This window comes from Micromesistius poutassou (assembly GCF_964030765.1).
Source record: "Micromesistius poutassou genome assembly, chromosome: 9".
Classification (NCBI taxonomy): domain Eukaryota; kingdom Metazoa; phylum Chordata; class Actinopteri; order Gadiformes; family Gadidae; genus Micromesistius; species Micromesistius poutassou.
The window spans coordinates 9,011,154-9,024,797 of NC_140279.1; the positions used below are offsets into that span (position 1 = coordinate 9,011,154).

Here is a 13,644-nt window from a genome sequence, read left to right on the forward strand (position 1 = left end):
CCTGAAGCCACACCTGAAGTCTTGACTTCCTGTTAAATGTCTTGTCTGTGTCCAGGGAGAACCCGGCCTGATTGGGGATAGGGGAACCCCTGGAATAAAAGGAATGGCGGGCAGCATGGGTGACCAGGGCAGAAAAGGAGATCCCGGACAAGAAGGTCAACCTGTAAGTATCACTGCAAGCGAGAAAACATCTAGCATCTTGCCAAATACCTTTGGCACTAAAGAAAACAACATTATCCTCTGAGATGCCTTCTGTTTAAATTCCTGCTCATCTTTAAAAGGGCCCCTATTTTACCAAAAAGTGTGGGTGTCATTAATTAGTCATTACAAGCTGTTTCAAAATCAGCCTTACTTGGTGACATACAAAAGTAGTCAAATAGTAGTTTAATATTGTTATATAGTTGATCTCTTATGAATGGGTGCTGCCATTGATCTAAAATTCAGCACACTGTGGTACTCCTTGTTCGTCATGGACTTAAACTCCCTCCCCTTAGCGCTGATTGGTCCTGTAACTTTTATGATTTTTGGAGAGGCTTTCAACAGGCTCAAGGCCAGATTGATCTGCAGAGAGAAACAGTGTGACGATTATATCCCATACAACATTTTTGTGATTACTCCTGAAGGAGTTAATGCTGTGATTCTGTGGAGGATTTTTTATTTCCTCCTTGAGATATGTTTCCTTGAACACATTCTTCAAAAAACAATCTACAGGTTTTTTTGCATGTCTCACATTTTTACTACCGGAGTGGCTGGGCGGGACACAGTGATGGAAACATTCCACCAGGCAAGGCCAAGTTATGTTTGGTCCTTTCACTCCAGGGACCCTTATAATGAGGTCCACCAGCACTTTAACTTAAATAACCATAACCTCGATGAGAAAAACAAAAGATGCCAACTTAAATAGATTTCCTGCTTTCCCAATCTCCATCCCCAGCTGCCACTGCCGTTTATCTGAGCCACTCATGGACGTGGGTCAGATCTCTCTTTTTTCTATGCCTTTTCAGTGGCTTGGAAGTTTAAGTAAAAGCCACACCCTGCAGCCAGAAAGCAGATCTGAGCGATTGGTTGTGCAAACATGGCGATTCTCGCCATTCTGGATGACAGAGTGAGGCTCAGACACAATATGATGGAGGGGGGGACGCAGAAGACACTCGATATCTGTCTTTGGGAGTGTGTTTATTTGTGTTTGTGGTCAGATGTGTGTACAGTCAGGTGTACCTAGTGTTTTAGCCCTCCAGTTGTCCTAGTCTCAGGTTTGTGTTGCATGTTTCCATTGGATACTGACATACTGATAATGAGAGGAAAGGATCTGTCTGGGACATAAAACCATTTGGTGTCAAAGAGAACATTGAAAGAGAAAACATTTAATTAATGGTATGGTAGAATGTACAGAGGAGACACATGAAGATTGTTTATGTATCTCTTACTTATTCATATTATACCTTCTATTTGTAATTTGTTATCAAATATAGACAATGTAGACCAATGTATGTGTATTTTTTGAACCCACATATCATTAAATATGATATATATATCCATATACGTTACATGAGCATATATAATTTTTGCTTGCAGGGTGAAACAGGAAACTTGGGAATCATTGGTTTCCAGGGGTTTCCAGGGCCAAAGGTAAGCGACTAAATGAAAACAAGAAAAGAAAGAGAAGAGTTTGAATAATCAGGTTCATTGGGTACAAAGGATGACGATGTGTTTGAGGGAGTCATTTTTTGAGTCATGTTAAATGAACAATGCGCTTCTAATTATAGGTGAGGTTAGTCAATACAAAAAATAAACGAAAGAAACAAGAGGAATAAAAGATAACTGAGATGCAATATGTGTCCTCTGGTGACATATTTTTTTGATCAGGGGCCAACTGGTGATTTTGGATTTAAAGGAATCCCTGGTCCGAAAGGCCCAACGGGTATTCTGGTAAGTATAGCACATTTACATTCCATTCCATTATTCATTAAATAGTGATTTAGACAGTGGCGGGCTGTGAATCTTACACCTAGGCCTTCAGTGGCGGCTGTGTTAGGAATTTGGCCCATGTCAATCGTTTCTGTCTAAACTGTGTAGGAATAAAGAGTCATCCGAACTTATAATAATTAGTCATAAATTTGAGTAATAAAGGTACAATAACATACACAAATAACAAACAAACAAACAAACAAACAAACAAACAACAAAAATACAAACAAACTCTCCCATCACTTCAGCAATAGCATACATCAGGTTGTTTTGTATTTTGCCTGACGTCCCACAAAACACTTTGTTAGTGGACAGGTGATAATGTAAGTCGGTGTTGTTCTCAGCAAGAAAAGAAAGAAGCTCCAAATAGTTGCCTCTGTTTGTGGATCCAACACTTTAATCATGTCCCCGAAATTAAAGTTCTTGTTTACCCAAAAATATGATACAATCGATCAGTCCTTTCAATATTTCCCTATTTTCCTTCACCTTTCCGATGTGGAGTTCCGTTTCCCGGCACACTTTTACGTTGAGCTGCTGGTCCAACTGGGTTAACCCAATGTTTTCACAATCACTGTCGCTTGTGTCCAGCTATGCTTTGTTGTCTCGTTGCTGCCTTGGTTAGACAACTCAAGTTTGCAAACCCAATGTGGCTCCAAACACCAAGTCGATCCGTTGCAAATAAAAGGCATTTCCAGCAATACAATTTGCAGTGTTCCTGCTGGGGCAGGCTAGAGAGCTGCGGTGTTGGCTGACCTTTTCATACGAAAAAACACCATTAAAAAGCTGTTAAAATGATATCTGCGACCAAATCAATTTCTTCTCCTCCTTCAGCCATTGTGGGTTGAAAAAACCATTAAATAACAGAAATATTTAGATTGTGAAGGTCACTACGAATGCGGTTTAGCTAGTTCTTACGCTCTGTTCCCATCCAATCAAAGGACAGGAAGATGCCGACGTTATTAAACGTCTGCTAGATGGTTCTGGTGTCGCCAACTCTTTAACTTGGTTAAAGTAAGTTTGTTGCCATTGATTTTAAGTTACAAGCGCCCGCACTGTTGCTTTTTAAAGCCTCAAGGCAGATTTCTTTGACATGGCAACAAATGATGAATGAAATATGATTGGATAAAAGCTCTAACAAACATACACTACTGGAAGCAGCGCAAACAAGAGAAAAGCTATGAAATGACAATAAACATTTGGGAATAATACATATTCTCATGAAAATAAATATAATAGAAACACGTTAAACACGTTGATAATGCAAGTCAGTGATTCTGATAGTGTTAAGGCCAGCAGAGAAGGCCTTGCTGGCCCTGACGGCCCACCACTAGATTGAGACATGTACTTTCAACAGGAATTCAAAATATCCCATCAGTACTTGGTAGTAGTGAAACCATGTGTACAATTCAGAAACTAAAGGACAATAGTGGATTACAAGTGACATTTTTGGACAAATAATCAAATTTAACTAGTCAGAATTGGTATTCTTTAGCATAATTGTCACCAGCCAGTCAAATTGAATGAGAAATGAATTGCAGGAAACTACCAAGTCCAAGAAGTTATCTGGTGTTCACAAGCACAACATAACTTGCCCAAAACATCTGGTGGTCTCAACATGTCTTTAATTAATGTTAATGTAGGAAGAGCACCCACATGTATTTCTGGGATCTACTTTAATTGCCTTATCAGCACCTGGGAACTAATCAGTAACTAACTAATGTTGCTGCAGTGAATTGGGGATCATAGTGGGTGTTCATTTACCTTTCACCAAAATCAAAAAGATTAAATTGTCTGTTTGCTTTTTCTGTTGTCTTTGTCTGAACTTGTTTCAGGGATTCTCTGGACCTGTTGGACCTGAGGGAACCATCGGCCCCATGGGGATACCTGTAGGTGTCTGTTGAGCATATATTTATGTACTGTACATGGTAAAGTAATTACAAGCAAGTATAGGAATATAGTACATTCACTGAGAGATTAACTGGTTTTAGGCGGTATCGTGTACACATGTGTTAACAGATAATTGCAAGTGTCAACTTTTTGAAATATATACATTTGTTATGGCTAATTTGGCAACAGTAACCGTACTATCAAGCATTTCGATGCCATTTATTGCAACCACCTGGCCTGTTTAAAATAAGGGAATTACAATCACAATTCCACTTATGCCCTATCTTGAGGGTGAAACACATGACAAATTTTGGTAACAAAAAACTCAAAACTGTTAACAGCAAAAGTTATGATATTCTTTTATTGCAACTTTAGACATGCAATTCTGTACAGTACCCTACACTTTTATGTTAATCCTTTTTATTTATTTTTTACCCACAGGGATTAAGGGGTCATAAAGGAAACAATGGTGAAATGGTGAGATTTGAATGAATAGCCTATTTTATTTGTTCCCATTTTTTTGCCATCTAAAAGAGGGAAATGTTATTACTGTTGCTTTCAAGAAATCTGCTGTGGTCTCAAAGTTCCTCTTGAGAATACATCAAGACATGAGAATACATCCTCTTGAGGATGTAGACATGCAGGTGATAATGACCACAAATGTCTGTTTGGAGACGTATGCAATCCACGATAGATCCCTGGTACCTCTGTTTACATAACCTGAGTGACAGCACATATAGGGATAGCAATAGTGGTCTCCACAGTATATTCTGTTAACCCCCATAAGCCCACAACCCTCAAACCCTTGTTGTGTAAACCGTGTGGGGGGAAAGCATTCTCCCCTGAATGTTAGCGCTTTGAGCTATGGATGGATTAGCCCCATAGCATCCTGCAGTATATGTAATGCAGTGTTAAGATTCTCAGAGTATCAATATTATTTGTCCTGCAATACACACACACACACACACACACACTCTTGGAGACACGCACATGCACACAGACAAATACACACACACATTCACATTCACCCACACACAGTTTCCTGAACTGGGGGCGGTAGATTCTAAGTTTTAGAAGGAAGGATCAAACACACTGCAGAAGTTGAGTTTGAGCCAAGCTCAAATCTTAATGTATTAGTATAATACAGCTCATATGCATAAAGCAACTTGGTTAATACACATCGCAGCACGCAGCGGAGGGCATCCATTACAGACATTTCAAGCTGCTACACAAAGAAGGTATCTGCACCCGTGTGGCTCTACTGGATTAGAGCCTTTTCTATTTTTTCCTATCTACGTATGTAAAATATTATTCAATTAAATTCCTCATTCTACCAGAGGCAATGCGATGCAGCAGTGAAACATTGTGTGTGTTTTTATATTGCTTATTAAAATAAATAAATCAAGTCAATGTGTAACCATGATCCCGTAGTTAAAACGATCAAGTTTATTAATACAATACCAGTCAATATAGGCTACAATTCCAAACCCTGCATAACCAACTGCATTTACACTTGTCAAAACTCGATATGAACAAAGTGAAACCAATCTTCTATGATGAATCATACTTAGAATGCATCCAACAAAATGCTACAAATACGGAGTCTATGTAAGAGGAAATAAACCCTGATCCAACCTACATTGAAAGTGTGGTTTGTTTATGTATGTCGGCCTAAAATAAATAATTTAAACACATTTTTTATGTTCTTGATGTACGGTATCCAAGACTTGTCAAACTAACTGCATATCCAAAACGTATTGCGAATTAGAATAACACAAGCGTAATAACGGAAAACACAAATGCTCAAAGCACAGCACAAATGCAAGAACCACAACACAATGGAAGTGAGTGTCAACAGATGTTGAACATGAAACGGACTCAGTCATAAATTGCACATGATGTTTGTAAATTGAATAGACAATCAAAGGTTAATCATTTGTTTTATCGATTTTCATTTCAATTTTGCTTTGATTGCAGGGCCCTCAAGGTCCACATGGGAATCCAGGTCCCAGAGTAAGTATTTGATCTTAACATATAAAGTCATATTACAGTTCTGTTGGAAAAAGATTTGGTTGCGCCAAAATGGTGTATACAAGATAATGTGGAAACAAAAGTGTTAATCACACGAGCATCGATTAAGGGGATATTTTGTATCTTTTTTAGAATACCAGAGTACACTCATATCACACATTTTTCTTTAACTAAGATGCCACCTTAAATGTTGGCATTTGCCTGCAATCCCAGTGGCATCATTTTTCTCATCCCTCATGTTTTGTGTGTGTGTGTGTGTGTGTGTGTGTGTGTTTTTTTTCTTTTTTCATCCCAAGGGGCCCCCTGGACCTCCCGGTGCCACGGTAAGATGTTGTGTCTTTTAATGTGTGTGTTGATCAATAAGAGACAAATAACAATGCAAATAACATTTACACAATTTTGCTTAATAAAAAATATTAAATGTGAGGTTTAACACCATCATTTGACATGTACGGATTATGTTTGTGTTGGATTTTCCAATTCCTCAAATTCTAGTTTTGGTATGCATTTCAATATACAGTATTTTATAATTTAGTTCCATTTGCTTGTTTATAGCACTTTCTTTTTGTCAAGAACACAGGAATGGAAATGAATGAATGAATATGCATTACATGTTCCTGAGCATTGCTGGGAAAGATCTGTGAAAGGGACTTAGCACATCGTGTATCGCATGGTTTGCTTGGCTCTGGGACATTTGCATCTTCAAAGTGTTAAGGAACAAGGATGAACAAGGCCTATTTCACTGGATTTCCTAATATTGATTATATTTTATTAAGAGCCTTGTGTAAGCCCACGTCTTCCACAAACAATTACAATTAACTTATTTATTTTTTGTACTGAACTGTTGTTTTACTGAACCTACAGCTTCGTATATATGATGACTCACCAGTCCAAACTCTCTTTGACTCCAACGCTGCTCCAAGAACAGAGGTAATACTGAAATATTGGTAATTTGCTGATTGAATGGATTCATTCATTTATGGCGAATTAGTTTGGCATAATAATTGGATGAATAAAGAAATCCCATCAATTTTATTTTCCATCCTGAATGGAAGATACTGCTACTTTCTGGACATAACCTAACTTTGAGTTGATCCTTGTTGTCGCTAATGCCTCAGTACGATTCGGTGCGGTACGGTGCAGCTCGGAGTGGGACAGCCCGGTTACGCTAAAACTGGCTTGCGTTTCGCTGCTATGATGTCACGAGGCTTACGTAGCTGCCGCGGCTATCGCCATCCGGCTTATTCCCTGCCCTGCCATAAGTCCTTGTCCATAAGGACTTATGGTAGGGCCAAACAAAGCTTATTGCCATTGCTGATACTTATTGGTTGCCTCATGCGATGGGACACACATGTTGGCTATGTGACATCTCTTGTCATCACTCATATGAGCCAATAAGAAACCACAAATATGTAACATATTTTTGACGTATCTTCATCTTTGATTTGACTGTTTGCATTTTTCGCTCCTCCAATGTAGTTTCAGGGTGGGAAAATTGATCACATCCCATGTCTTTTGTTTTCTTTTTCCGCGCAGAGTTTCCAGAGCACGGAAAAGGCTCTGCCTGACCAGAACTCAGACATCCTCAAGACACTGCACTACCTGAGTGATGTGATCGAGAGCATCAAGAAGCCACTGGGCACCCGCGAGAACCCTGCCCGCGTCTGCAAGGACCTGCTTGACTGTCAGCACAAGATCTCAGATGGTGAGACAGTTCTGTTTGGGTTCTATTAGTTTACGTATTACATTTTTGTACATTTAACTATATGCATACATATACATATATACAGTATGTGATACTAAATATTCTTAAGATAATTTAATTTTAAACAATGTCTAATAATTTAGTTTATCAGAATAATTGATTGACTACTATTTTTATGTAAAGCTTTCTAAACACTCCTTTTACATGGTGGCAATAATGCTAATGGTCTCATTCTCTTCATCTCTTACTCTTTCCCCTTATCTCTAACAGGGCGTTTCTGGATCGATCCAAACCTTGGCTGTACGTCAGACGCTATTGAGGTCTTCTGTAACTTCACTGCTGGGGGACAGACCTGTTTGACCCCTCTGGCTTCCAACAAGGTGTGTGTGTGTGTGTGTGTGTGTGTGTGTGTGTGTGAGGTAGTGGCAGTCCAGGCCTATACTCCTTGTGCATGTTGAGTATGTAATATCAACAAGTCATTGGTGAACCAAGTGCACATATGACACCCGTATATAATCACATACTCTAGACTCTGTTCCTATGGATTCTTTTCACCGAGGTTCCCAGTGACAGAGAACTCTGAATACTGGTGCATACCTAACTCACATTCTATTTTTTCTTAATTTCAGTTCCGTAACTAGACTGCTTGCAATAGGTCACTGCTTAAAAAATAATAATCACATATTCAGATTATGCTCTGAACCTGGGCTGTTCAAGTGCTTCAGCAAGTGAGTGAAGCTGCTATTGTAGTGGCAGAGACAGGGTGCTTATGGTAACATAATGGCTGGAGTTGGAAAAAGACAATATAAACTTCAGGCACTGTACATTCTAGAGCTTGCACTGCTGCATGGTCAAACTGCTGCGGTGGGAGGGTGAGCCTTGTCTTCCCTTGTATTCCTACTTCCTACTTGGACAGAGGGGACTTTGTCGCCAGATGTGTCTGCAAGCCAGGGTCAGTATAGACATGTGCCTGCCTAGCTTTAGGGACATGAATACAAAGACCTGCAGCAAAAATAATAATTACAGGTAATGAGGTCTTCTCTGAACTGGCGAGCCTGAGGACAACGGCCATTAGGCCTCAATACCTCATCGGGTGAGGGGACCAGTGAGGTAATTAGCTCCACCACTTGGATTTGATGGAGCCCACAGTTGCTGGTACCCTATATTTTCGCCCAATGTCATCTGGAAACAAGTGAACACTGCAAACAGATGTCTGACTTCAGGCTGGCCTACCAAAATCAATGCTAAATGTGCAAACAATTTGGACAGATATCCTAAAACATTTGTGGTCAGAGCTGTATGCAGTCTGTGACATTGCGTCAAACTTTTCAAGATTTGCATAATCTCAACATCCGCATAATCTCATTCCGTGCATCAACATTATTTTTTTTTTTCCTTTGTTTATTAAGCCTCACTACACCACTCTGATCTCACAATTGGGTTTCTCTGCCGATCAGTCTGGCCACAAACCCATTGAAAGCCTTACAAAAATAAACCAATTTGGAGGAAATTGCTTGGAGGAGGAACTTTCAGTTCATGACGAACAAGGAGCACAGCAGGTCCCGGGATTTCAAAACAATGCAGGGGTCCAAGGAAAGGGTTGCCATTGACAGGGCAATCACAAAATTCTATATGAAATAGACAGAATAACTATGTAAAAAATTAACAGAAGTCACTGTTGTGTGTGATTGGAGCTTTCAGCAGTGTGCATTAAAAAGAATGATGCATAGAAAATGTATTTTTAAAAGTTGTATAACAATAATCAACTGATCAACTGCAAAATATTGAACTGAGGGGATAATGCAAATGTAAATGTAAATGTAAATGTAATGCACCCTATTGCCCCTTGTAGACCTTGGTCTGGGTGCAATGTGTAGGATATTGAAGCAGACCTGCCCGTTCCAATAAACAACAAAACACAAAGGAAAATTAAGCTGGTTCCCTGTTGTATTTCCATGTTTCTTTCCAGATACAGAACGGTAGGTCTCAGCCTACACGAGGTCTCACCGACGAGAGCCCACACTCAATGAGTTGTATTCCTAAATTCTAACTGTTAACTGATATCTACGACAATATGATTATCTAGGGTTGAAGCTTAGGCATTGGGGGTCACAAATAACTTGATTTCAAATGCTCGACTGCAAATGCGTAAGTAAGATGAATCCAGTGTGAAGCACTGCCTCTGGCAATCAGTAGGAATGAAAACGAGCAAAACATATTTGCTACTGGTTTGTCGTTCAACTCTTTATTTAAAATCTGTATTATTTTGTCCTGCAGATGGTATTTGGTGTTGGGAAAGTCCAAATGAAGTTTCTTCATTTACTGAGCATGGAGGCCAGCCACGGCATCACGGTCCACTGTCTCACAGAACCGCTGCATAACACTGCAGTCACCTCCAGTGCCAGCAGGCACATCCCAACTGTCAGAAGCCGCCTGAGGTTCCGCGGATGGAACGGCCAGATATTTGAGAAAGACACTCTACTTGAACCTCACGTGCTACAAGACGGTTGCAAGGTAAAGAAGAGTACATTGAAGTACATTGAGTACATTGTACACAGAGTACATTGAAGCAAATTAGAAAATTTATTTCATACTAGGGTATGCGCTCCTCTCAGGCCCTGTCCACACGGACGAATACAATCTCCCCCCCTCCCTGTTTTCCTTGGAGTTTCAGGAATTTCTCCGCAATGATGGACTCATTGCAAAACAAATATAGCTGTAGAAACACTGTAAAACATATTCAAGGCCTATATGTGGCGCTGTTTCTCCACCAAAAACAAGAAGAAGACGAGGCGGAGTATGCGCATCAAGCCTGCGCGCTGTATACAAACATACAGTCAAGGAGGAGAAACCGAAGAACATCTACCACAGCAGTTGTTAAACCTTGTAAATTGAGCAGAAAATGAATTAAATGTACCAAGGGGCTGTATTTAAAGCTACAAAAATTATATAAATCAAATCAAACAAAATCGAATTAGATGGAAATCTACCGTTGCCCACCTGGTGGGTGGGGGGGGGGGTGTTGATGACGTCATTATTTGCGTATCTGGTGTCCTCACAAATCCTAAGTGGAAAAAGCAGGGGGCCATTTTTCTCTTTTTCACCCTGGGACCTGGTTTCAAAAAAGTGCATTTGCAGGCACCGAAAACGCCGGGTTCGTCTGCACAGTCGGGCCAAATGTGCAAGACTTATGCATTTTTTCCCAAAAATAATTTCCGTGTGGACAGGGCCTAAGTAATTGCATTTCTGCTACAGCAAATGTTATGCACAGTGCTTTGCTTGACAAATGTCAAGAAACTGCAATATATCTCTCTTTTTTTACTCTTTATTTATCAGATTCTGAAGAACCACAGATAGGTAAACATACACATACACATGTATTGTGCATAGAAAGAAAAATCTAACAAAAATGAAAATAAGGCAAAAACAAGAGAGTAAGGAGAAAAAAAAAGTATATATACATGTATATATACATACATATATATGTATATTTATATATATATCTATATATATACATACATACTGTATATATACAGATATATACATATATATAGATAATTTATATATATATATGTATGTATGTGTTTAGACTTTTGCAGTTTGCATTTCATCTATTTTCAAAATTCTATTCCATCTTGATTCAATTCCATCTTGATTTGATTCCTTCCATTTAGTTATTTGCGGTTCGCCCGGTTATAACCAATTTTGGGTTATTTGTTTAATTGCTGTTACTCTCAATATTCTAAAAAGATATATATATATATATATATATATATATATATATATATATATATATATATATATATAGCAGTTTCTTATAGAAACTGCTATTAGAATATATATCAGTATATATCAGTCAATTTAGAATTCTGATTTCTGACAACACTACAAATTATCCTTCCAGATCCAAGATGGCAGCTGGCACCAATCGCTATTCAGCTTCCAAACTCAGAACAGCCGTCAGCTGCCCATCACAGACATCCAGGAGCTCACCTCATCACAGCCCCCCAGCCAGCAGCATATAGAAGTCGGACTGGTCTGTTTCCTTTAGGGCCAACGTTTTCCTAACGTATTTATACAGAATATTTAAAATTGGCCATTTAGATACGGCTGGCAACCAGAGAGGCTTGGAACACCAAGCCAGGAGGATGGGTTTCCGATCTGCATGGAACTCCCTCATCCAATGACCAGTGGACATCCATGGAGTTGCTTTGATGGAAGATCCATGCAAAGAAGGCCAAAAAGAGAACAGTGTATATGATTTTTTTTTTAAGCAATTAAATTTGGTTGTGTATTGTTTTGGTGTGTGTGTGTATGTGTGTGTGTGTGTGTGTGTGTGTGTGTGTGTGTGTGTGTGTGTGTGTGTGTGTCAGGTACATAAAGGTGCTTGGGTTGACTGCATTCTGGACTGAAATAACCCCCCGAGAACTCAGGGTAGACTGTCTTTGCAGCAACCTTTACAATCCCCCCCCCCCCCCCCCCCACACACACGCACACACATACCCCCTGTCCCACCAAATCACCAATCAATCCTTAGCAGGGGGTGTCTAGCCTCAAAGGACAGTCCCTGGCCTTTGAATAGGAGCAACATTTGTAACTATTGGTTCTCAAAAGTGCAATAAATAGCATGTCGAAAAAAAACGTGTGAACCTTTTTAAATATTACATTTTAAATCAAAGGCTATGTTTTTCAATGTCTTCATGGTTGTTTTAGTTATTTTTGTTGTCCTTTAAAGACATGTTCATCTTCATAGATGGTGCTCTACCTCTACCCATTTTTCTTCTAGGTTTTATACCTGTATCAAGTTAAGCCTTTTTTTTCCTCTCCGCCCTGCATTTGTATGTACCGGTTACATCAAGGTTTTTGTTCTGTTATATACATACTTGTTTTGATTTGGTCATTTCTAATTTATGAACCATTTTTTTTGATAGACTACATTATTTCCTTTTCCTGCTAATTGATACTTTCAGCAGTGGAAAGTTATCGTTGGTGCAGCAGCAATAATGAAATCAACAGTGAGGTTTCCTTTTTTTTTGGTGTTGCCTGTGTATATATTGACAACATAGTTATGTTTGATTATTTATATCCCAGTTGTTTCTGTTCACCTTACTGCACCACAGTAAGTTATATTCTCAGAGAACTGTTTGACCAATGTTAACTTGGTCTAAATATGTATTTATGTTTTTACAATTTTTTATGTCCACACATATGTAATTTTATAATGGTTGGACTGGCAGCTACCGTAAGCCAGAAACAGAATCCAAAAAAGAAAAAGAGTTATCATATTTGTAAGTTATATATGGACAGAAGTATAATTAAATCCAATGGTCTGGAGGATAAAGACAGATTGAAATATGTGAATATCAGTTATGTTGACATTAAATAAATGAAAAATGTTATCCATTAATAGTTGAATAATCATTGTGGTTATCTGTATGACTTTTCTGGTAGCCTATTGCATAGGTGTTACCCTATTGCATAGCCTAACACAGAAGGTCAGGGCTAAGGTCAATATAATGGGGTCTTTCAGTCACTAATTGTTGAAAGAGCCTAAATAATGACCCTTTACTTCATGGGCCTCTTGCAAATTGCTTAAATCAAGTTGCAATTTTAATCAAAAGCATCTAGACTGGTGGGCTGGCTTTGCCTATTGTTTTTTTCCTAGTGTGCTCCTCCATTCTCTGTTTGCATTCTTGCCAAACATCAAACTAAACCAGTCTTCTTTTAACCGTCTCCCCCCTCTCCCACACACACTTAGATGGAAAACATCTTCACGCTTCTTTGTGTTATCCTTGACCGTTTTCTTTGATTGATATATGTGTTAGGTTGCAAATGTATTTACAAGTTCTAAATTATTAAATAAAAGGAATCAATCAACATGCACAACAGAGCATCATCATGTGTGATACAAATATAACTTTTGACCCTCTGTTGGCCATTGTGCAGTGTGACGTACATATGGTTTTCTTGTATGCAAAATGTTATATGCTCAGATCAAAGTTTCTTGATCTTAAACAACTGAAATTATGTTCGTGCGTTTTAAATGTGATGTC

At 38.9% G+C, this 13,644-nt stretch overlaps 1 protein-coding gene across 1 annotated transcript in view; it reads left to right on the forward strand.

Moving 5' to 3' along the window:
- The window catches only part of col24a1 (collagen type XXIV alpha 1), a gene marked incomplete at its 5' end in the record, with an annotated part of 91,777 nt that extends 79,753 nt beyond the window's left edge, over positions 1 to 12,024 (forward strand). The window contains 12 exons of the mRNA XM_084473560.1: positions 56 to 163; positions 1,576 to 1,629; positions 1,867 to 1,929; positions 3,801 to 3,854; positions 4,297 to 4,332; positions 5,833 to 5,868; positions 6,183 to 6,209; positions 6,751 to 6,816; positions 7,423 to 7,591; positions 7,862 to 7,971; positions 9,869 to 10,105; positions 11,496 to 12,024. Coding sequence (XP_084329686.1) covers positions 56 to 163; positions 1,576 to 1,629; positions 1,867 to 1,929; positions 3,801 to 3,854; positions 4,297 to 4,332; positions 5,833 to 5,868; positions 6,183 to 6,209; positions 6,751 to 6,816; positions 7,423 to 7,591; positions 7,862 to 7,971; positions 9,869 to 10,105; positions 11,496 to 11,642 — 1,107 coding nt within the window. The remainder of the gene's footprint in view (positions 1 to 55; positions 164 to 1,575; positions 1,630 to 1,866; positions 1,930 to 3,800; positions 3,855 to 4,296; positions 4,333 to 5,832; positions 5,869 to 6,182; positions 6,210 to 6,750; positions 6,817 to 7,422; positions 7,592 to 7,861; positions 7,972 to 9,868; positions 10,106 to 11,495) is intronic.
- Positions 12,025 to 13,644: the final 1,620 nt, after the last annotated feature.